The 24,394-nt window shown below is 45.7% G+C and overlaps 6 protein-coding genes across 6 annotated transcripts; 4 read left to right on the plus strand and 2 right to left on the minus strand.

The window, feature by feature from the left end:
• Positions 1–9,707: 9,707 nt before the first annotated feature.
• Positions 9,708–10,568, plus strand: N7498_007534 (rRNA-processing FCF1 family protein). The gene is made up of 4 exons (XM_058454596.1): positions 9,708–9,808; positions 9,877–9,930; positions 9,987–10,349; positions 10,402–10,568. The coding sequence occupies exons 1-4, from the start codon at positions 9,738–9,740 to the stop codon at positions 10,481–10,483; spliced, it is 570 nt and encodes a 189-aa protein (XP_058306845.1). The 5' UTR covers positions 9,708–9,737; the 3' UTR covers positions 10,484–10,568.
• A 548-nt stretch (positions 10,569–11,116) lies between these two features.
• N7498_007535 (uncharacterized protein) lies at positions 11,117–12,877 on the minus strand (the record flags this gene model as incomplete). The annotated part of the gene is made up of 2 exons (XM_058454597.1): positions 11,117–12,526; positions 12,662–12,877. The coding sequence occupies 2 exons, from the start codon at positions 12,875–12,877 to the stop codon at positions 11,117–11,119; spliced, it is 1,626 nt and encodes a 541-aa protein (XP_058306846.1).
• Positions 12,878–13,144: 267 nt separating this feature from the next.
• Positions 13,145–16,518, minus strand: N7498_007536 (rRNA-processing protein UTP21; the record flags this gene model as incomplete). Its single annotated transcript, XM_058454598.1, has 5 exons — positions 13,145–13,750; positions 13,813–14,451; positions 14,512–14,781; positions 14,847–16,340; positions 16,399–16,518. The coding sequence occupies 5 exons, from the start codon at positions 16,516–16,518 to the stop codon at positions 13,145–13,147; spliced, it is 3,129 nt and encodes a 1,042-aa protein (XP_058306847.1).
• A 998-nt stretch (positions 16,519–17,516) lies between these two features.
• On the plus strand, positions 17,517–21,492 carry N7498_007537 (inositol polyphosphate kinase VIP1; the record flags this gene model as incomplete). Its single annotated transcript, XM_058454599.1, has 4 exons — positions 17,517–19,501; positions 19,660–19,904; positions 19,999–21,346; positions 21,408–21,492. The coding sequence occupies 4 exons, from the start codon at positions 17,517–17,519 to the stop codon at positions 21,490–21,492; spliced, it is 3,663 nt and encodes a 1,220-aa protein (XP_058306848.1).
• Positions 21,493–22,421: 929 nt separating this feature from the next.
• Positions 22,422–23,171, plus strand: N7498_007538 (ATP-NAD kinase PpnK-type; the record flags this gene model as incomplete). Its single annotated transcript, XM_058454600.1, has 1 exon — positions 22,422–23,171. One exon carries the CDS (start codon positions 22,422–22,424, stop codon positions 23,169–23,171), a length of 750 nt encoding a protein of 249 aa, XP_058306849.1.
• A 283-nt stretch (positions 23,172–23,454) lies between these two features.
• On the plus strand, positions 23,455–23,788 carry N7498_007539 (uncharacterized protein; the record flags this gene model as incomplete). The annotated part of the gene is given in 3 exon segments (XM_058454601.1): positions 23,455–23,683; positions 23,745–23,760; positions 23,773–23,788. The coding sequence occupies 3 exon segments, from the start codon at positions 23,455–23,457 to the stop codon at positions 23,786–23,788; spliced, it is 261 nt and encodes an 86-aa protein (XP_058306850.1).
• Between the last annotated feature and the right edge of the window lie 606 nt (positions 23,789–24,394).

A 24,394-nucleotide genomic window follows, 5' to 3' on the forward strand; every position in this document is an offset into this window, starting at 1 on the left:
GAGTTATCTTAAAGCTCTTTCGATATTAATTACGCTATTAATTATCCTAATTATTTATAAGCTAAGATCACTTAGTTATCTAATATATCCTAGTTATTTTATTTATAAGCTTCGCTTTTATCTATCTAAGTAGCTTATTTAAATTTAAGCTTAAATAGATAATATATATAAAGTATCTATTAGAACTTAAATAATAATAGTTATATTTAATAGCGATTACTATAAGGTATTAACTAATATATTATTATTTAATATATTATTAATTATTATTATAAATATTTAGTCCTAAATCTAATACTATATAAATATATCTAGAAATATAGCGCTAAGATTCTTACTAAAGTATATTCTAAAAAGTAATTAAAAGTTAAGTAGAACTTTTTAATATTACTAATCTTTAATAATAAAATAGCTAGTAATAGCTATAAATACTTAAGAAAAAGGAGATATCTAATAATTAAGGGCGACTAATATCTTTATATAACTAAGGAGCTTTTATAAGATACTTTAGTACTATTCTTTATTATAGTCTATAGGCGATAATAAATAGTCTTTATAAAAGAGATCTTAAGACTAAAAGGGATATATTAAGCTATTTAAATTAGATTATAGAACTTAGAATATTTAATAAGCTAAAGGAGAAGATATATAATTATAAAAAAGATAAATAGCTTCTTTTCTTAGGCCTCTTAGATAAACTATTTTTTTATAAATTAGATATATTTCTATTTAAAGTATTATATTTATTAGCGATTTCTAAGATTCTATCTTTAAATATAGTAGAACTTACTATATCTTATAGAAATCTAGTAATACTAGCTCTTTATTAAATATTCTTTATATATTATTAATATATAGTAATATAAAGATATTTTATTAACTTATAGCACTAAGAGTCCTAATAGAAGATAGATACTTAAAGATTAGACTATAGTATTTATATATAACTTAGGCTAGCTATTACAACTCTACTATTTAATTAAAATACTACTATATATCTACTAAATAGCTAATATCTTAGTGGATTTTACTAATCTTTCTATAGTTAGTCTTAATCTACTAATCTACTTACTTAATATATATTATATAATTATAAAATATATAGTTCTTTCATTACTTAAAGTTAACGCGCTTTAAAGTAAATAGAATTAATAGGCGAAGCTATAGCTAAATAAAGCCTTAATTAAAAGAGTTAAATATTTACTAATTACTAGAAAACTTAGATTAGAGATAAATAGCTATAGAAGATCTAATATAAGATATAGAATACTATCTATATTATTATAGAGTAATAATAAAAATATATTATAATTCTTAACTTTAAGATATAATATTATAAAATAAAGGAATAGTAAGGGATAAATAAAAGTAGAAATAAAGATTTATTAAAGATTATTTATAGAAATTAAGCGCTAAATATAGTAGACTTATTAATTTATTATTATTTTAGATTAGAAGAGTTCTATAATTAGTAGATAGTAGAAATATTAAGTAGAGTATAACCTATAGAATCTATTTAAAATCTATAAAATCTACTAATAATCTATAAAATCTATTTAGAACCTATAGATAATCTCTATAAATCCTATTTATAATCTATAGATAATTCTATACCTAATCTATAAAAGTATATTTATCCCTTAAAATTTTATAACTTAATTCTAACTTACTATATTTAATCCTATTTTATAGAAACTATCCCTAAATAAATTATAAATACACTTATATTTATAATAAAATAAAGTATAGGACTAATTTAATAGGAGGAAGTAATAAAATTAAGATATATATAAGATAAAATAATAAAAGCAAAATATTTCCTCAAAGGTATACTATCTTTATTCTATATTAGATATATATTTCTATAGAATAGAAAGGCTATTCTAATATTCTTACGCTTCCACTATACCCCTTTAGACGGATCCTACTAAATATATATAAATAACTAATTACTAATGTTAATTAATTAATATATAGAGGAATTTTATTTTATTTTAAGTGATTAGAGCTAAAGTTAAAACCTTAGGAGGACTATAACAAGAATATATATAAATAATAGTATTTAATTAAGATAAATTAGCTAAATTATATACGCTAAGACTAGGATCTTATATAAATTTAGGTCAAGATAGGTCATTTATAGGTTTTTAAATCTAAATTTATAATCTACTAGGTTAGGTATGGTTTACAACTTATAACCTAAACTCGCTGTGGGTTTAGGTGCGGGTTGAAGATCTTGACCTATATTGCGGGTTTTAGCGTAGTCTACCTAGCATAGGGCAAACCGTTAGATCTATGGGCTTTCGATACGGCCGCGGACCTTTATATTTGTAATGACTGTAGCCAATTTATTATATATAAGCCCTACCAATCAGAGGTCCTAATAGGATATACCAAAGCACCTATTATTGTTAAAGGCGATATTAGATTTACTAGATTCTCCCACCCAATCAGAAACGTGTGTTTTGACCTTAAGGAATACTTCTATATTCTAGGTTTCCACACAAATATTATTTCAGCTCAGAAAGCCAAAAAGGCAGGCATTTTCCTAGACAACAGGAAGAACTGCTTAGAAAATCAGGCTTGTTAGCCTATCTACAGGATAAATGACGACTATAGCATTACCTATATTAGGCGGAATAAATAGCTATCTATTCCACCTAAGCCAGGTAGGCTAGATAGGCCTATTATGATATCTATAGCTACTATAGTGGTCAAGCCAGAATTTAGACCACCTATAGAGAAGCTAGTAGTGCAGATGCCTGCACTACACCTAGTAGACTAGCAGAATCCAGTAGTATAGATGCCTACACTACAGCTAGCAGAACAGCTAGCAGAAAAGCAGAATCCTATAGTGCAGATACCTACACTATAGACGTCAGAATCACAGACGCTAGCCCTACTGAAACCATCAGTAGTGTAGATGACTACACTACACCCTTCGGACGAACAGAATTCAGTAGTGCAGATGCCTGCACTACACCTATTAGCTCGTCAGATGCCTAGGCTTGCCTAGCACTAAGCAACACGAGTATCTCGCCTATCCTATGGCATAAGGAAATCAGTTATAAGTTTTTAGACTATCCGCATAGCTGCTTTTCCACAGACATATTTCTACTTAGGCTATCTAAAATATCAGCCTATAATTCAGGTGGTAAGGACCCTCTAGATTAATGCTCTTAGACATTGACATGCCCGTGGGTATACCCGTACGGGTAGGGGTAGGACCCTCAAGCCCGTGGGCGGGTAGGGGTAGGTAGGCCCGCCCGTGGGTATACCCACGGGCCGCCAAGAAACCCGTGATACAGAAAGGTATAATTAATGCATCTTATGTAGTAATTTTTGGTATTTAAGTAGTAATATTACTAACTAATTTTTTACAACGCGATTAAATTAGATAAAATAATTAAATTTTTCCTTAATTAAGTGAAATATTAAAATAATTTAGCTACTAGTTTATAAATACAAGATAAAAAAGTGATATTTAAGTGATTTTAAAAGTAAAATTTTGGTGAGGGTAATCTTAAGAAAAGTAGTGGTGCCGTCGCATACAACAAATATATATCTTTTACTTCACCACTAATTTCTACCACCACTTTTTAATCCTTACTTTTCTACGCCTAAAATATTAACATGACTAATAAAACCGACCCTTAAATATATATAAACAAATTTATTTCTTATAATTACCTAGTGGGTAGGCTAAAAAGTGGTGATATTACTTGTTCCGACCAAAACAGACGTAAATAACAGAGATTAATCAGCAGAATCTGTATAATAATTCAGGCCAAATCAGGCCAAATCAGGCAGAATTAGGTGTCCACGGGTACCCGTGGGTATGACGGGTATGACTCACGGGCGGGTAGGCAAAGACAATACCCGCACGGGTATACCCACGGGCGGGCTATGGGTAGGACTTCCTACCCACGGGCGGGCTATGTCAATGCCTAAATGCTCTCTCACCTAAAACTAGACTTCCGCAGAACCTAACTCAACCTAGACCTAACCCGGACCTAACCTAGGCTGGGTTAGGTTTTAGGTTGAGTTCTTTAATCTAGGTTGGGTTTTAGGTCGTAAGTTCCGACCTAGTATTAGGTCTAGGGCCCTAACTTAGGTTATAAATATAATAGACGTGCTAAGACTTATGACTTTCTATAACTATATAATTTATATGGTTTTTAGCTATAATATTAAGTATTTCTTTTATAATATAAGAAGTATATAGTTTTCTAATAGCTATTAAAAATAGCTTATTTAATAGCTATTAAAAAATATACTATTCTTAATAGTATTTTCTAATAGCTATTAGAAAATATAATTATATTAGCTTAGGGACGTAGTTATATAGAAGAGAAATTGTCAGGATTTTAGGTGTCTGCATTTATAACTGCAGATTTCTAGAGCTTCCAATTCAACATAGAAGTTCCCGCTGAAATTCCCGTTCTGCCATTTCTCACCGCCTTTATCTGATCTTGCAGTTATCTCTCATTTATCTCTCACTTTGCTCTCACTTCAGCCTTTACTATGCTTTCTCTTTCTATTTGCCTACCGAACCGAGGTTATTAGGCCTATCCTGTCTATAAGCCGCGGGTAATAGCACGTTTACCTACCTCGGCCAATAGCACGTTTACGGCAAGATTACCTCGGGCAAACAGCCTGCGCTTACCTTGGGTAATTAGCCAGATGAACTAAATATTTCTGTCTATAAATATGGCCTAGAAACCAGACTGAATAAAACAAGAGCTTTCATCTTAATTCTCCTCTCACTACCCTTCCTCTCTATTAGGGTAGGCCAGAGAGACCCTTTATCTCTACCTTTATCTTTATCTTCATCCATCTTCTAGGGGTAAGCTACTACGCTGCAGTAGTAGCCGACCTCTACGGGAGGTAGTATTTTTCTCTACAAATATTTGTCCTAAGGACTGCCCTGCCGCATAGGGACCCTTAGGCATTTATTTATCTCTCTTATCTTATATACTACCAATCCCGACAATTATTATTATAGTTACAAAAATAAGTGTAAAAAACAGTATTAAATTAAGATGAACCAGCCGAATTATATACGCTAAGACTAGGATTTTATGTAAGAATGGGTAGACTGCGCCAAAGCCCATACATGGGCCCAGAGGTCGGGCCCAAGGCCCAACCCGCATGGGCCGTGGGCCTTAAACTAAAAGCCCAACCCAACCCACGGCCCACGATGGGCCGAAGGTTTCGGCCCATTCAGGCCCATTTAGGCCCATTTTTGCATAAAATCATGGTCTTGGCGTGTATAACTTAGCTGATTAATCGTATTTAAATTCTGTTATTTATATATGTTCTGGTCACCAATTAACTTACCCTTTAATTCTATTTATTTACTACTGAAACAAAAGGAAATTTAAGTGTATCTATTAATAATCTAAGGGATAATTTATTAATTACCAGTTCTAACCGTACTTATATAAAGCTGTTGTGGTAGAAAAGGGAGTTTTTTATTATAATGCGTCCTATCTAGTGACGTGGAAGTGGAAATATATATTTTTCCTTACTGAAGGTAGTGTGTGTTTTAGAAGGAAACTCACTTTATTTTTTTTTAGCCTTAACAACTCGTTAAATTTATTATTTAGGTAGATGAATTAAATCTATTAGGATCCTTTTATTATTAATTAGTATTTAACATTATTATAGGCAAAGCGTAGGCTATAAATTCGGATTAAAGGTAGAGATACTGAACTTAGTTGTAAATTTTTGAGGGGAAACTTAATCCAAATGGGCTGGGTATGGGCTTTTAGTGGGTTTTGTTGGGCTTTTAGTGGGTTTTGGTGGGTTTTGGTGGGCTTTGGTGGGCTTTTGATGGGCTTTGGTGGGCTTTGGTGGGCTTTGGTGGGCTTTGGTGGGCTTTAGGGGGGCGGGCTTATATTAGGTTATTAGAGTCTACCAATCATAGCTAGTGTCTAGGATCTGACTTAGTGATAAGTCTATCCTTAACACTAATATAGAGCACTTGGTATGTTTCTATTCTCTTCCTACCTCTTTCTCACTTTTCTCTTATTTTTCTCTTACGGAGCTTATCTTTTGCTATAATGTCCTAAAGCCAACACTCTGATATCTTTCCGTCATCTAACTTCGATGATACAGAAAGTATCCCGTTTCTCTCGCGAGGGAGCCAACTAGCACTTGATTTCGATCACGAGATAGCCTTCTCACTACCGCCACTACACCCTCCCTCTATATTTAAGCGTGTTGGACCTACTCGTATAAAGGGATACGTTCTCTACGACCCTACAATGCATTCCGAATGGGCAGAGTGGTGGGTTCAAACCGACGGGGGTAGGACAAGCAAAATCAGCTGGGATGGTAGGCATCAGTCTTTAATTTGGAACTATTTTGAGCAGGTGGCAGACGCCCTTAAGGGCACACCAATGCTTATGTGTAAGCGCTGTGGGACGATTCTTGAGCATCCATCTTCGCTTGTTCCTGCTAGTACCTCGCGATATGGAACTTCGACGCATCGAAGACATCTTGATATAATCGTATGTCAAAGGGCAATCGGTACCACAAAAACGATTACTAAGTTTCTTCAAGAAGCAGTAAGTCTTCTACTATCCGACGAATATAATACTAATTATTTAATAGAGAGAAAACCTAGCAACAAAGAAAGCGTTTACGCAAGACGCGTGGGAAGAGCAAATCCTTACCTTTGTCACTGCCGCTCGGCTCCTATTTCGCCTCATTGAGCACCCTGAGTTCCACCGGTTATTATAAATGACACAGTCTGCCCCTTTAATGCCTAAAGTGCCTAAAGCAAAGGCTATCCGTGGTCGTCTTAGGACAATAGTCAAAGAACGGCACTAGAGTATCATACGTAGGCTTCTAGAGCATTCGAAGATCTCAATTGCCCTTGACTGTTGGACATCCTTATTTAAGCAATCATTTATGGCTATTACTGGCTATTTTATTAACGAGGACTGGCAATATCGTGAGGTTCTACTAGGCTTTAAGCCAGCCCCCGGAGTCTATTCGGGAGAAAACCTTTGTGCATTACTTCTAGATGTGTTGAAGGAGCATTAGATCTAGGATAGAGTCTTTGCAGTTACCGCTGATAACGCATCGAACAACGAGACTCTCTTTACTGCGTTACAGCAGTCATTACCGGATTCTATAGATCTTATTCGAGTCCTATACCTTGCCTATGTTATTCAATTAAGCTTAAATGAGCTACTTAATAGGATGAATGCAGCCCTAGAGAATGATACAACTGAGCTACGCTAGACAACTGAGCGGTCCCAGAGGGCTCGGGCGAATGCAACCGTAAGTGCGAGGAAGCGACAGATATCGTACACTTTAAGCAAGGTATTTCTTCCTTTCTCTTACTTCTAGCCTTTAACTCACTTTATAGTAGGTTCGCGACCTTGCTATCTATATCAATTATAGCTCCTAGCGCCGTGAGGCGTTTCGCGACCTCTAGACTGAAGAAAGTAAGCTACTGCTACTTCAGGACGTCAAGACGCGATGGAACTCTACGTTTCTAATGCTTCGACGCGCAAAGCGTCTTCGACCGGCATTAACCGACTTCTGTCGTGCGTTTGATCGGCTAGATATGATACTTGATGCGGACGAATGGCGTCAAATTGATTACCTTTTATGGATCACGTAACCATTCTTTGACTTTACCCTTGAGCTTTCAAAGACCACTGACGCAACTACACATCTTGTCTTTCTAATCTATAATGAGCTATTTAAGCATCTCGAGTCCTTAGTTAACCAGCTTCGACGGAAGAAAGTGCCTTGGAAGCAGAATATACTTATAGCACTTGAGGCTAGGAAACAAAAGCTAAGCAAATATTATAGCCAGACTGACTATATTCGGGGTGATCTCTATACGATTGGAACAATCCTAGCACCTATTAATAAGTTCCAATTCTTTATGACCATAGATTGGGATAAATAGTAGCGCGAGAGGTACCGAAAGAGCTTTAAGGAGTACCTTCTTCCTTATCAGGAACGTCTTAAGTCGCAATAAGATCAACCTACGCTTCAAGCAGCAGCAAAGAAGGGATCGCGGCTTGATCAGATGCTTAGTGGACGCAAGGGCTACAAAGCTCCGCCAAGGGACGAAATGGCTTAGTACCTTAATAGTGGTATGTCTTTTATTTTACCTAACTCCTTACTACACACTTACTTACCTTTTATAGATACTATCGAAGCGCAGCCTCTTTCTTTCTGGAAAGAGAACCAGCACCGGTTCCCAGCGATAAGTGCACTTACGCGGGATATCCTTGCAGTTCCCGCTATAGGTGCTGGTGTTGAACGTCTATTTAATACCGCACGGGATATATGCCACTATCGACGAGGCCGCTTAAGGACGGAGACAATTGAAGAGCTAATGATGTTTTATTGTTCAACAAAGTTTGATCTTCAGGAAGAGGAGAATGCCCTCTTAAAGGAGTTTTTTACTGCGGAGGAGATTGATCTCTCAAAAGAAGAGCAAAGGGAGGATACACCTGACCAGTTCGGGCTTGATCCAATTAGTTCAGACGAAGAAGGCTCCCAGGAAGCTGAGGGGGAGAGCGAGGATGAACCTCAGCCAAACAATGATGAGGGTGACGATAATGACCTTCCTGAAATGGAAAGCACTTAGGCGCGGCGTATATCTGAGAGATCTCGCAAGCGTCCTCGACAGGAGGACGATCAATGGTCATATCATTAGTGATCAAGACTATAGCGAATTGAACCTGCATTTCTGACGGCCGTCAAAAAAGCCAAAACCATAGCTAAATACCCCTAAAATTCTGACGGCCGTCAGAATTCTAGTGCCGTAGCTTTAAAAATTCTTCGAACGTATATCAGAAAAAATAGACGTACAAAGAGGGGCTAATTGCAAGTCAAATACCCAAAAATACAGACTCATATTGTATAAATAATGCATACCATTTGTTTGCATGGTTTGTAGCCCACTTAGGCCCAATGGGCCCCCATGGGCTATCTACCCCAGCCCATAGCCCATCGATGGGCCCGGGAACCAGGCCCAAGGCCCGGCCCATAGGGGGTTGGGTTGGGCCCGGCCCATGGGCCCGGTGGGCTTTGGCGCAGTCTAAGAATGGGTCGAAATAGGTTATTTACGGGTTTTTAACTTCAGATTTAAAACCCATTAGGTTAGGTTGGGTTCTAGGTGCAGAACCTGAAACCCCACGTTGGGTTAGGTTAGGTTTTGATTCCAGAACTCATTCGCAGGTTATGGCGCAGTCTAATCTTATATACTACCATTCCCGTCACGAGGTAATGTAGGTTGGTTGAGAGGAAATCATATCAATATGACAGGTAAAAAGAGTGAGGTGTACTATGTATTGGGCAATTCAGATAAAAGGAAGCGGCCATAGATGGCAGAAACGATCCTCTTATGTTGAATGGTAGCTTTGGAAAATGCATAGATCAAGCACCAAAATCCTGACAATAATGATTACTGAATTATCAAAGTAATCTTGGCTCCAATAATAATCTGAATAGTAAAATATAATCGAATGAGAACTGACAATTTCTCTTCCGCCCCAGTTGTGCACAAGCGGCGGAACTACAACCAGCGGTTCTGCGGAATTCAGGAATAAAGCGGTGAGCTATGACACAACTCAAACAACCATCCTATTAGTCATCGGCTGATAAAGACTCACCGCCTGAAGTTCTTCAGAGTTGATAACCAAAAAGATTTTTGGAGCCACCGTCCGCGTTCCTTTTTCATCCTTCCTCTCCACGCCAACATGGGTGTCCAGAAGAAATCTCGCAAGTTTGCGCAAGCAAAGAGAGCAATCTCTCTTCGTGACAATCGCCTGTGTGTTCCAGCTTCCTGCTCTCGACCCGCCCTTCCCCCCTCTGCTGGTTGCTAACTTGCAGTTACAGGAAAGAAAATGAGAAGACAGACAAAAAGGGCAAGGATGAAGTTGTCAGAGAAGCGTTCGAAACCCCTTGAACCTTATAATCCCATGGCCAGGCTGCTGACGTTCCAACAGTCCGCAGGCTCCATCGTCGCTTTTCTTCCAATACAACACAGCTCTCGCTCCACCGTATTCCGTGCTTGTCGACACCAACTTCATTTCCCACACCATCCAGCACAAACTCGAGGTCATTCCTACCATGATGGACTGCCTATATGCCAAATGTATCCCTGTCATTACCGACTGCGTGCTTGCCGAATTAGAGAAATTGGGCCAGAAATATCGACTTGCATTGCGTGTTGCGAAAGACCCCCGCTTCGAAAGAATCAGATGTGACCACAAGGGTACATATGCAGATGATTGCCTGGTCGATCGAGTAATCAAGCACCGCGTGTACATTGTTGCGACCAACGATCGTGATCTGAAGAGACGCATTCGGTATGTCGCCCTCTCCCAACGACATGTAACTATGATTCTCACATTCAAGTAGCAAAATTCCTGGAGCACCGATCATGAGCGTTGCCCGTGGAAAATACGTCATCGAGCGACTCCCCGATGCCCCTGAGAAGTGAGGCACTGCCTTTCCCACTAACCTTGGCTTTACACTGGTTGGGACTGCTCGATGCTATCGGACAGGTCGGTTAATGTATCATTCACTTGGCTGGGTACTCCCGGCTCACGAGCCCGTTCAAAGTCAGCGCTGGCGCCGCATTGGACGACGACTTCGGGTGGTCATTTTCACCTACACAATGGCGTTAAAATTGTCGCTGGAGGGAGCGTTTTAAACATTTTCTTCAAATTCGGTACCTGGGGCTTCCGTGGGTCAACTTTAATCGCGGGGGTCATGAAAGAGGCACTCACTCACGATGCTTGAGGACCAATGGTCTCCAAGCTACGTGACGTTTGATGTGCGCTCCATTCGGTGTCCGCGTGTACCACGCTATGTACATAGACAAACCATACCATATTTTCAGGGATCAAGGGCGATCCCCAATGGTTGGGCCTTTCCGGGCTTATTCAGGCATTGCCAAAGGCATACAGGAAATGGACCCCGGTCCTTTACTAGATTGATTCTCTGGGTGTATATGTGTATATGGCTTGCTTGAGGTTGAGAAATCGCAAATCACCCACTTTTGAGCGCAAGGTAGACTCCACGGTGTGCGTACTAGAGGGTTGTATGTGGAGTTGTTGATTTTCACACCGTATCAACCGTACACCTTGAGCAGCTGGCAAACCGAATTATGGGCCAATCCGTTAATAGAGAAGCATTCAACAATCTGGTGCCGCGATCTCATAAGAACATGCAGCGGAGGCAAGTCTGCGAGAATAAATCGATGTTGAACAGAGATCTTCTCGGCTGTGATTTCAACAAGCTGCTTCAAAACTCGCAAGGAATACAGCAAGGCCTGTATCTGGGCCATTAGATGGATGTCAGCCCATTCAGTTCGATTGCCCATGAATCCTTTCTCGAGAAATCGCCCGAGATGTATCGCGTCGGGTATCGTAGTCGCGTTGGAGGAATCACGGTATATCTCGGATAGGGCAAACAATACCCAGAAGCTGGATTGAGTCCTTTGCCCAAAGGTTGTTTGCGCTAGATCCAGACGTTTTTGAAGAATGCTCAGGTCGGAGGCCGTCGTCTCTGCCCGGCCGAGAGTGACCCGCTCAGCAACGATTCTACCTCCCCTGCGAACGAATTCATGAACAACTGATAGCATATGGGGGTCTGATCGAGACAGGTTGAGAAGGGAATACCCGATAGCCCTGTAGAAGCGCCCTTGTTCCCAGGCACATCGCCTGGAGTGATCTTCGTGGAGGATTCCGAGGTACATATGGGGCTGCTCGGCGCAGCAATAGACGTCCGGCTGCTCGTACTGCCAGAATAATTCAGACACTCTGGGATCACATGTCTGGACACGTTGTATCTTCTCCGCCCCTGTCGGCTCATTGTGCTGGTATTCTCGGATGAAATCTATGTAGGCGGCAGACTGTTCGACCTTTCCAGAGTCCTCCTTGGACCGTCGCAGAAGCTCTACAAAGCTCCGATGAGGGTCCCGTGTTAACTCGTACGCAAATCTTTGCAGGTTGACAAATCCAAGCCGATCAGAGAGTCTCGAGGGATGTAATCGAAGCCCCCGAATCTCTGATCCAGCCAGGTCTGGTGCACCCGCGATCATATGCACCGAGTTGAGGAGCACGACTGCACCATGGGGGCCTAGGTCATGAACCAACAGATCCGAGTCATTTGTTAAGACCGCCGAGCCATGCAGTTTCGAGATTCGGGCACATTCGATATCTGCTTCCCCGGGGACCATCACGGTGACCCCGGCCCATGGGAATTCAGCCTCTGCCAGAGGAAGATCGGACCGATGTTCAAACTCCTGCAGAATGCTTCTTTTATTCCACCGGAACCGTAAGTCCTCAAACACCGCGGAGACCATGAACGGGTTTTCGGGAAGGTTCCTCCACCGAGCGGGAAGGTTTCGGGTCTGCCAAAGCTGCACAGGCTGGAACAAAGTCTCTGTGCGATACTCATGCTCGGGAGAAACATTACGGCGACTAGCCAGTTCCAGCCGATGCCTGGACTTTTCGATCCGAGCAAGCCGGGTATCCCGCTTGGAGATGGGTAAAGCGCCATCAAAACATATTTCATATCTGTCACCGACGGTTAACATTGACTATCTTTGGCATCTTGAGCACGGCTGTTACATTTCAACGCCCAGATCGATCAATTGCAAAAGACAACTTACGACTCCGCGACTGACCTCGTCGCAGGTTGGCTGGATGTCCAGTACATCGCAGGTTGGGTCTGTCCACGCTAGCAGTCGGTAGTAGACGTGGTACACCAGACTCGGCCCGTCAATCACCACCGACTGCACGCACGGAGGGCCCTGGTCCGTCGGTTTCCCCAGCGAGACAGTCTCGGCGTAGGGTATTAGGTGCTTGATCAAGTACGAGATCCCCATCGCTGCAGCAGACTCGAGAGTTGTAGTGGTGAAGAATTTTCCCCGTCTTGATCGTATCAGTTAGTCAGGCCGGAGACGTTCCGCAACCATTTTGTAGATGTCTCGAGTACACATGTCCTTATAAATCACAGATAGTCGACCTATTCAGTACGAAATTTATATAGAGAGAATGAATGAGAATTGATCAAAAGCGAATTTTTTTTGGTGTGAAACTACACATGCGGTATAGATATATACAAGAAAAAGGAAACAAAACCAGCGTGCAAGCTAGCGTGCGGATCTCAGGAATCCCACCACCCCACGGCAGTATCCCACCAATCCGGCCAGGCGTTTCCCTTCTTGATGCTGTTCGTGAGCCCAGGAGGCTAGGGCTTCCTGCAAAACACGATATTCAGGCTCATCTCGACGAGAGCACAGGCCGACAGTATCGGCGTGGATTTTCAAAAAGACTGCCATCCACGCATTAACTAGCTCGAAGTCCCTTCGCAGCTTCAAACGCATTGTTAGAGCCTTGACAAATCCGGACAATTCAGAGAAACCATTGCGCACTCGTGGATCCAAAGAACGAATTTCCAAGTCCGCACGAGCTGGAGGTAGAGACTTGAGATGCTCGATCAAGATATCGAAGTTGCCCGAACGATGACCGGACTGCAAGAGTCGAGTAATGGGCGACTCGGAGGAGCTCAACCCCCCAGCCTGCAATTTAGAAACCCGCGAACGCTCTGCTTCCGCACCCTGCGTAAGTGAATTCAGCTCGGCAGCATCAGCAGTGGCCGCGTTCGTAGACTGCGGGTCGTTGGTACCAAGAAGCGAAGGGAGGAAGAACGGCGCCTTCTCAGGGGCCTTCGGGGCTTCCTTGGGCCGGTTGCGTTCCTGAAAATGACGTTAGTGAGACCACAAACAGCCCAGCGAGATGAGAATAATTATATACATACCCTGATGGAGTCCAGATGAAGCAGTGCTTGCCACCTACTCTTAGGAACCAGGCTGAGAGTCACCATATCTTGTCGGAGTTGGTCAGTCGCTAGCACCGGTCCTTCGGAATTGTCCTGTTCGGGCGCATCGAGGAAGGCCGCCTCAACGAGGCCTGCGCCACTCTCACCGGACGAGGTCGGCACACCGACATCCTCGATAGCGTCCTCGTCCATGTTTTTGGTCGACACCGGCATGAAAAGACTACGGTTGCTCCACAGGCTAACCCCAATGCTACCTGCGTGCGCGGTGGCGAGGAAGTCTCCGGTGGATGACATGGCCAGCGAGACGCAGGTGCTTGACACCCGGAAAAGGTCAATGAGATGACCGGTGGGCAGGTCCCAGACCCGCAACACGGAGTCCATTGAAGCCGCAATAATCCATCGTCCATCGTTGGAGAATATGAAATCATTGACCTGGCCCACGCAACCCCAAAACTCACGAACAAGTTTTCTGGTCTCCAGATCGATCACACGGATTGAGAGATCATCGCAGCTAAAGGCGACCAGTTCGCTGGTCTTGCTGTAGCGAAGCCCCGTAATGGCCGCCATTGGATGCCAATCCAATTCGTCTATCAACGAACCCGAAAGTAAGTCCCAAAACTACAGAGAGAAGTTGAGTTAGTTATGTTAGATGCACAGAGAGAAGCCGAGAACATGTACCTTGACTTTCCCATCTAGGCCACAACTAATCACCGTTCGGTTGAGGTTATCAATCATCAGCCCGGTGACTGCCTTGGTATGGCTCGCACCCCCAGTGAAAGCAGACGGTGCCGGGGAATCTTCACTGGCACGCGATCTCGTACCCCGAGACCTGCGCGAGCGAGAAGGGAAACTCTGGCGGTGCAGGCCGGACTGCATATTGAACATGTCGATGGAACCGCCTGCCGACCCTACGACGGCAAAAGTCCCACAAGGAGACATAGCCACACTCTGTTTACGTATATGCGTTAGCGACGCCATTTCCTTTCTCTCTCCGAGGTCACAGAGCTGCGTACCTTGACTTCAGTTCCATCACTAGTCGCAAATGCCCAGCGTCCCGCCTTCTTCTTGCCCCAAAACCAAGTTCGAGCATATCTATCACCTCGGTGGCCGGTGACAACGCTTTCCCAACCAGTTGCGTTGGAGGTGTCAGCATTTGCAGCTTTAGGGTTGGACCAGATCGGACCCGAGGTTGTCATGCCCATGCCTCCATCCCTGTTCAGAGAGCACGCTAGGCAGGTGATTTCGGGCGCCTTAAGCGTTTCCACGGCGGAGGAGTTTGAATGACCGGAAGGCCCCAATTTCTTTGCTTTGCGTTCCAGATTACCCTGGGAAATTTCTGTGTGCTGGCTGTCCTTGCGCAAGCTAAGGCCCCAGAGGCTGCAGTCTTTGCTGGCACTGAGCAGCCATTTCCCACCGGATTCGGATCCATCGGAGGACGCGGGGAGGAAATCGACGGCGCTGACAGCAGCAGAGTGACCGCCCCTGGAATGAAGTGGCCGAGGGGTTGGGGAAAACGGCGCCTCATCAAAAACCCAAGTTTTCAAGGCATTGTCGTCTCCAGATGATACCAGCACCGGCTGTCCGTCCAAAAACTCCACGCGATTCACACCCATGCCGGTCTCGTTGTTCGAGGCTCTATGAGCGCCGCGGAGGATACCTGCCACACGGCCCCCATCATTTAGGTCCCACATAGTGATATCACCGCTTCCGCTAGAGGCAGTGGACATCACGCCTGCCTTTCGGCCCTCGTGGCCAGCACCAAGACCATCGCTACGGAATGTGATCGAGGTTATCGGGAGAGCCTGAGTTGATGCGGTCCTCAGCGACAAAACCAACTGACCCGAATCGACGTTGTGGATTGACAAGGAGCCGCTCTTGTGTGCAACGGCCAGAAGAGACAAGGCAGGAGTCGAATGCATCGCAGTCACCGGTCCGGTGTCTGACGGCGGCGGGGGCATCGTGTAGAGGAGCTTGCCGCTGCGAAGGTTCCAAATATCGACCGCACCATCACTGCGCCCCACGAAGATCTTGTTGAGATATGTCGGCATATTGCACATGATGCCCACATAGACCTGCTCCCCTGATGAACCTGGAGTTGATCGGGGTCGTAGACTGGCATAGTGTTCGTAGCTGCCAGTCTTCCAGATCTCCAGGCCGCCTGCCCAGCAGCCGATCACCCACGAGCCAAACACGACCAACCGCTCAATGGGTCCATCTAGCGCCGGACTATCTAGGGTCGCAACGCGTTTGCCGCGCTTGAACACCCAGACTCCCCCAGAAGAACGAGGACGAAGATGGCCCCAGGCGGCGAAAACCTTGTCTTGCCAGGCATAGGTGGCGGTGATAATCTCGGGTGTTTGCGGTCGACTCAAGAAGATCAGGTTCAGGCCTCGGCGCAAGTCATACGTCTGGAGCGAATGGCCCACGGAAGTTGTAATTTGGAAGGTCGACTTGCCCAGGCGCACGCTGGTAAAGGGCACGGGGGTCGGTGACACAAGCCCTAACGTCTTTACAAGCAGCAAGTTAGCAAAAGGAATCGGTCTTGAGCTTTCGTTCTCAACTTACCCGAAAGGGAGCGAAGACTTTGGAGCCATTACGGCTGCTTCCCGCAGGTTTCTCATCAAACAGTCGTTTTTGCCTCTTTGCCAGAGGCAAGCCGAATGTATCATTGGCCAATGCCGGCATATTGTCGCAACGGGCAAGATGCAATGCTGCAACGACCGCGCGTAGAACGAGGGACAACGAGACTTATGAAATCTCGATATGTTTCAGAAAACAGCAGAAAACAGAACGTCAAGTAAGAACGAGAATGCAAGGAATCTAAGCCGAGGATGAGCTACTCGACATTTCTCGCAGGCCGAAAGTTCCTTCTGAATGCCGAGCGTGGTGATTTTTTTTTTCTCCGCAACAAAGCTCTGACCGCCCTCCGTCCCGCCTTTTGGCCTATGAGCACCGCGGAGTGTAAAGTCACGAAGACGATCAAATTGAAGCGGTTTCCTATCTCGAGCACGATTGCGAATAGTATGAACTACGGTGATATGAGTTGAAAGATGATAAGTGTCCCCTTCCCCTGCATACCCAGGCCGAGAAGCTCCGAGTTGGATACGTAAGGAGCTGTGTCTGGAAGAGCAGAGCAGGGAGGGGGAGGTAGGGGAGAAGAGGGAGAGATGGAGGGAGAGAGAGAGAGAGAGAGAGGGAGAGAGAGAGAGGAAACGAAAGAAAGTAATTTGTAAATTTGCACTGGTCCCTGTGATGACCGTACGGTTCATAACCCGTTCGTTCGGCCCCCCGCCAATACTCCCGAGCGTCTAGCTCTACATGCTATTGACTTAATGTAAGTCTAAGCTCCCTAAATCATCCCAAAGACAGAGACCGAAAGGAAGGTCTAGCCCCGATAGCCCCGGAATCAACCATAGTCGTTCGTGGTCGGGTAGTTGTGTGTGGCCGCAAGCATTTCTCGGAGTCCCGTCACTTTCAACTCTCTCCGCCTCGAGACCCGCAACCTTGGATTTTTCACTAATCTGAGCTATCGATAAAGCCTACCTCTCGGAGCATGCCTTCGCCCGTTATCCTGTGTGAACGCAAGGGTAATTGATTCGCCCCGGAATCGACCTCATCGCCAACCCCACCTTGCCCCTCCGTCCTCCCGATTCCTGTCTTCTACCCTCTACCTTCTCTGTGACATGGATCCCGACAATGGCCAGAGTAGCGGCTCCCCCGCGGATGGCGGCCCCTCAAAATGGGGCCCCGACCACGTGGGCTCACTGAGCATGGAACCGGGGGAGAACGATATTCCACAGACGGAGCCCTCGACATCGACCAAGCACAATGGCCAGTACAGTCCCGTGAAGCCGGGTAAGACGGAGGCGGATACTCGCTCGGCTCCTCGTTTCGGTCACTCTACACGCTCATCCAGCCGGGCCCCTCGCAGATTTAGCGGCAGCACAGCTGCTAGTACCGCCGCCAGCTCCATCAGCGAGATGGAGTCCAACACGCCGAGACCCTGGAGGATCGGGGTGTGTGCCTTGGATGTCAAAGCACGCAGCAAGCCAAGCCAAAATATCCTGACCAGACTTCAGTCCAAGGGCGATTTTGAGGTCATTGTCTTTGGCGACAAGGTCATCCTCGACGAGGCGGTGGAGAATTGGCCTGTCTGTGATTTCTTGATTGCTTTTTTCTCGGATGGGTTTCCTTTGGACAAAGCGATCGCATACGCCAAGTTGCGAAAACCATTCTGCGTCAATGATTTGCCTATGCAGAAGGTGCTGTGGGATCGTCGCTTGTGTCTGAAAATTCTGGACCAAATGGGAGTTCCCACCCCTAAGAGAATGGAGGTGAATCGCGATGGCGGGCCGGTCTTGGAGTCATCCGAGCTTGCTCAGCATATCTACAGACTCACCGGTGTGAAACTGGAGGGCCCAGAGGATGGCACCGGTGGTGGCGCCCCGGTAACCCAGCATGTATCAATGTCCGAAGATGGAGAAGCTTTAGTGGTGGACGGCAAAGTTCTCCGGAAGCCCTTTGTGGAAAAGCCGGTGAACGGCGAGGATCATAACATCCACATCTACTTCCCTAAGGATCAACAATACGATGGTGGAGGACGAAAACTTTTCCGAAAGGTTGGGAATAAAAGCTCAGAATACGATGCTACCCTATCCGTGCCACGGTCACTCACGGAGAAAGGGACGAGCTATCTGTACGAGCAATTTCTGCGCGTGGACAATGCTGAAGACGTCAAAGCATACACAGTTGGGCCTGATTTCTGCCATGCAGAGACACGCAAGTCTCCCGTGGTCGATGGCCTTGTCCGACGCAATACCCACGGGAAAGAGCTGCGGTACATTACTAAATTGAGTCAGGAAGAGGCAGCAATCGCTTCCAAGATTTCGAACGGATTTGGTCAGAGGATCTGTGGATTTGATATGCTTCGCGTTGGAGATAAAAGCTACGTCATCGATGTCAACGGCTGGAGTTTTGTGAAGGACAACAATGATTATTATGACAAGTGTGCCAACATCCTTGGGGACATATTCTTGGCCGAAAGGCGGAAGTACGAGGGGTCGGTGGAGCGTTCTGAACCTCCTTCTCCAGACATGGATCCATCCCGAAGAAGCACGGCCGGCTCTCATCGACAAGCGTTGAAAACGCTCCTTAAATCCCCGAGCACATCCAGACTTCAAAAGGCCCACGAGCCTGTCCCCTCGGATGTATCGACTGGTGCTCCCTCACTTGCATCATCCTCGGGTTTTGAAAGCAACGATGTCGGAGCTACTCTCAGCAAATTGAACTCTCGGGACGGGCGCTCCGAATCCCGGGGGTATAGTCCTTCTAACACAAAATCTCCAGCCTTGTCACTGCACCACCCCAATGATGGAGCCCCTCCGCCACTTCCTGCTTCGAAGCATTCATGGAAATTGAAAGGGATGGTGGCAGTCATTCGACATGCGGATCGCACTCCGAAGCAAAAATTCAAGTTTACATTCCACAGCCAACCGTTCGTGGATCTCCTCAAGGGGCATCAGGAAGAGGTGGTGATCAAAGGAGAGGCTGCTCTGTCGAGTGTCTCCAATGCGGTCAAACTAGCAATGGAACAAGAATTGGAGGATATGGAGAAACTAAAACTGCTTCGCACATCTCTTGAAAAGAAGGGGGGTGGCCTGGGACGAAGGTGCAGATTAAACCCATGTTTCGGAAGCGGAGGCCGGAAGAGATGCGAGAGCAGATTTCACCTACTACCCCGACGGCGCCGCCGGGAGACATTGCCTCCGAGGAGCCTCTTTCACCCGCGGTAAGCGAGCCTGTGCCCGATAATGACCCATTCCGCAGGTCCCAAACACGAAGCGACTCGATCTCCGGGGCCACCTTCTCTCGGTTTTCGGCCGTGGAGAATGATCTGATCCTAGACAAACTCCAACTTGTCATTAAGTGGGGAGGAGAACCAACGCATGCAGCACGTTACCAATCGCAAGACCTTGGATTGAACATGCGTGACGACCTCAAGTTGATGAACAAGGAGGCCCTGAACAATGTTCGTCTTTTCACAAGTTCAGAACGGAGAGTGAGCACAAGTGGTAAGTGAAAGGTTCCTTAAACAAGATTACTTGCTTGGCGGCCAGGGCAAAGGAGGGCTTTCCCACGATATCTGACTGACAACGGGGTTTCCAGCACAAATCTGGGCATGTTCATTCCTCGACCAGAAGGAGATACCCGAGGACCTCATTCAAGTCCGAAAGGATCTACTTGATGACTCCAATGCTGCAAAAGACGTGATGGACAAAGTCAAGAAGAAGCTCAAGCTGCTTTTGCGAGAAGGGTCCGCACCTTCACAATTCGCCTGGCCCAAAGATAGCAATATCCCGGAACCCTCAGTTGTTCTCGCAACGGTGGTGGAACTGATGAAGTTCCATCGAAGTGTAATGCGCCACAACTTTGAGAAATTGGACCTGAGTGACTCACAACCCTCATTGACCTCCAAAGTCTCTGAGGATATCGGCCTGCCGATTCAGCCGGATCCAAACTCTGACCTCTGTAATATCTCCAGTGTCCAGGGGCGTTGGTGCGCAGGAGAAGACCCGCGACTCTTTAAAGAGAGATGGGAGAAGCTCTTTGCAGAATTTTGCGACACCGAAAAGGTGGATCCCAGCAAACTATCTGAACTTTACGACAGCATGAAATTTGATGCCCTCCACAATCGACAGTTCCTGGAATGGATCTTCATGCCCCCCGACAGTGACCGCGATGACGACGAGAAGGGCAGTGTCAAGGGAAAGAGCTCCGCAAAATCCGACTCAACTACAGAGAGTACCAGAAATGGCACTGACACTACAAACGAAAAGGCCGAAGAGCGTACGGAAAATCAGACATTTGCCCATCGTCTAGGATTGAGAAAGCGACTTCAAGCGCTCGAGTCGCTACCACATCTTCGGGCATTGGACGATTCCTACGATCATTACTTCAAACTCTTCCCGGGCTCTAACTCGAATAAATGCAAGATGGATGAGCGACTCTCCCAGCTCCGAGAACTGTACAAATTGGCCAAGGTGCTATTTGACTACGTGACACCTCAGGAATACGGCATCACCGACAGCGAGAAACTTGAGATCGGTCTTCTCACCTCCCTCCCGCTACTTCAAGAAATCGTTCGTGACCTTGAAGAGGTTCAGGCATCTGCGGATGCGAAGTCTTTCTTTTATTTTACGAAAGAGTCTCACATTTACACACTTCTGAATTGCATTTTGGAGGGTGGCATCCAGACTAAGATTGCTCGCCGCGCTATTCCAGAGCTTGACTATCTCTCCCAGATTTGCTTTGAGCTCTATGAGGCACGGGACAGCGAATCAGCCGTCAATTCCTACTCGATCCGAATTTCCATCAGCCCCGGTTGTCACGCATTCGACCCGCTTGACGTGCAACTTGATTCTCGGCATGCCATCGGCTGCGCTCCTCGACGCAGCTTGACTGCCCATCAAGACTGGAAAGAAGTGATTGAAACTTTGAAGGCAAAGTTTGACACGTAAGTAGCCTATGGGTTGATGTGACGTTTCCTGTTGAATCGAGCTGACCATTCATCGTAGGGTCAAACTTCCGAAGTCGTTCATCGCGGTCAATCTGAGTGACAAGCACGTTTCTGCTCGACCGGAAGAACAGGAGCGCGTGTAAGCCGTCTTGACCGCAGACATAGTCTCATGTCGAGTTGGTGGCAGACGTCGGTTGAGGCCAATGGATGCTCATGTGTATTGTATTGTATACTTTTATGTACCGCACTTTTTCGTTTCTTGTAAATTCAAGTCTCACTTTTCTGGCTCAGTAGATGTAAGAGATAGTATATTTAGTTGAGGAGGTGGATTTTTTACACCGTCCTTCCGAGATCAACCGGGTTCAGAAACAGACCCCACCTACTACTGCTTATCAATTGGAAGAACATCACGTTGTCGACTGCAGGGAGAGCGCATCGCTTCCTCCAAACACTGTGAAGAAAACCCAAAATGGCACCAGCTGGTTTTGATCCGAATTTCGCGTGCAGTGCCGATGTGGTGGGAAACGTGCTGAAGTACACACTGCGGGCAGGGGGCGAGGGGCATGTTGACTTGACTGATATTGTGGGTGTATTACCTCGGCCGGGAAATCAATCGGGATACCTGGTGCTCTTTCTTGACAAAACGCAAGATCATGGTGATGATAACTGCGCCCGCCTAGCAAAAATATGCATATCATCTTTGTCGGAAGGGTTGTCCCCGTTTCTGACGGAGATTCCAAGCTATCTCCAACAACGAGACCCCGTGCAGGTTGTGATATCGACGCAATCCGGGACGGGCACGGCGAAGACGGTTTTCCACGAGACTATACGGCCATTTCTTACCTATCTGGGTATTTCTTACCAGATTCATGAAACCCAGTCGGCTCAGACGATCCTCGAGCTATCTCGATCCCAATTCCTAGAGCGAGCCTGCGCGGGAATACCCCAAACTATCATTCTTTTGTCCGGGGATGGTGGTCTTATCGACATAGTCGATACCTTTTACAGGGCCCATCACAAGATCCATGTTTCACCGCATATTGCCTTGATCCCTTGTGGAACAGGGAACGCCATGGCGAGCTCGATTGGACTTAGATCTGGCCCAGCCTCTAGCCTCACTGGACTTCTTCCGGGGAGACCGGCTCCAGTGCCCATATTTGCTGCCCGCTTCTCTCCTAATAGCCAGCTTGTCATTGATGAGGGTCGCCAGCGTTCTCCGATAGATGCCGAACCCGACGTATCTCACCGAACGATGTACGGTGCAGTCGTGGCGAGCTGGGGACTACATGCGGCGCTAGTCGCGGATAGTGATACTGTTGAGTATCGCCAATTCGGATCCGAGCGGTTCAAGATGGCGGCGAAGGAGCTCCTCTACCCATCGGACGGTACAGATCCGCACCGCTTTCAGGGCAAGATCACCTTGGCTATAAAGAACAGCCAGACCGGGGATCTTAACCAACAGCCAATGAAGGACAACGAGCATATGTATGTACTCGCAACTCTTGTTCCTAGGCTAGAGAAGGAGTTCCTGATTTCGCCTGATTCGGAACCCCTCGGCGGACAAATGAGGCTCTTGCGTTTCGGTCCCCTACCTGCGGAAGAGGCGATGCGCCTCATGACCTTGGCTTACCAAGGAGGTCAGCATGTGCGCGAAGCGACCGTCACATATATCGAGGTGGAGCGCGTACGAATCGATTTCCACGAACATCATGAACGATGGAGGCGAGTTTGTATCGACGGGAAGATTGTAGCAGTCGAGGAAGGCGGTTGGATGGAGCTTCACAAGGAGTCTCGTCAGCTGTTGAATTTGATCAAGTCGTGACCTTCAGACTCACGGTGAACCTGTCTAGCAAATAATGTAGAGATTCGAACAATCTTTTTATCGATATTTCCGCCCATATCCCTAGTCGTAAATCTGTCGAGTATGAACGTTATGTACAGTGGTGTAACATAAGTATTTGACCTCGAGTACTTTAGGATCCACTTTTAGCCTGACCGCTTTATTATACCGCCTACTTTATTAGTACACCACACCTCGCGTTTCAACGCGCTTGCTAACATATACGCTACAGTTAACGCGTTATAGCAGTCTTTCTTACCTTATTATGCCTCCTATACGTGGGAAGAGAGGCCCAGAGCTTGACTGCCTTACTAGGGCCAAGATCTGCGAATTACACGCTACAAATGGCTGGGGTGCAACAACCATTAAGAAGATGCGCTTTCCCGATATTCCACGCTCAACAATTCAATATACCCTTACCCAAGAGGCAAAGCGTCAAAAACAAGAAAGCCTTCCACGCTTAGGCGCTCCAAGGAAGCTTACTGAAGAGGATCGTGACTATATCTACGACACTATACAAGAAAAGCCATCGATATTGATTAAAGATCTACTTAGAGAGGTCGATTTTAAGGTCCATCGCCAGTCAATTTGGCGTCTAACCCACGAAATGGGTCTTCGAAAATGGAGGAAAATGCAGCGTCCGGCACTTACGCCTGAACATGCTACGAAACGGCTTCAATAGGCACTCGAATACCAACACTTCACTCCTGAAGACTAGGCCCGCGTCTACTAGTCAGACGAATGTACAGTTGAACGTGGAATAGGCCAGCGGCAAGAATGGACGTTTACACGTCCAAAAGACCAGCTTTTTCAGCATTCAAAAGAAGGCTCTCAGGTTCAGATAGTTCCGGCGCGAGGGAAGCAAATTAAGCAGATGTTTTGGGCTGCTTTCTCTGGCTTACCGCGTCGATCAGGCCTAATTCCATTATTCGGAGATCCTACGTCTAGAAGAGGTGGTGTTTCTTCACGTACGATTGAAGAGCTCTATCGGCGTATCTTACCTACGCTACTTAATAGTATTGATAATAATGCTATTTTTCAGCAAGATAACGCGCCCGTTCATACTGCATATATTGTACGGGAAGCTCTTAATGAGCTTAACTGCGAGATTATGGAATGGCCTCCTTATTCACCTGATTTAAACCCGATCGAGAACCTCTGGGCGCTGCTAAAAGCCGAAATTCTTAAGCGTTATCCTGAGCTAA

This window comes from Penicillium cinerascens (genome assembly GCF_028974065.1).
Source record: "Penicillium cinerascens strain IBT 15544 chromosome Unknown contig_9_segment0_segment0, whole genome shotgun sequence".
Lineage (NCBI taxonomy): Eukaryota > Fungi > Ascomycota > Eurotiomycetes > Eurotiales > Aspergillaceae > Penicillium > Penicillium cinerascens.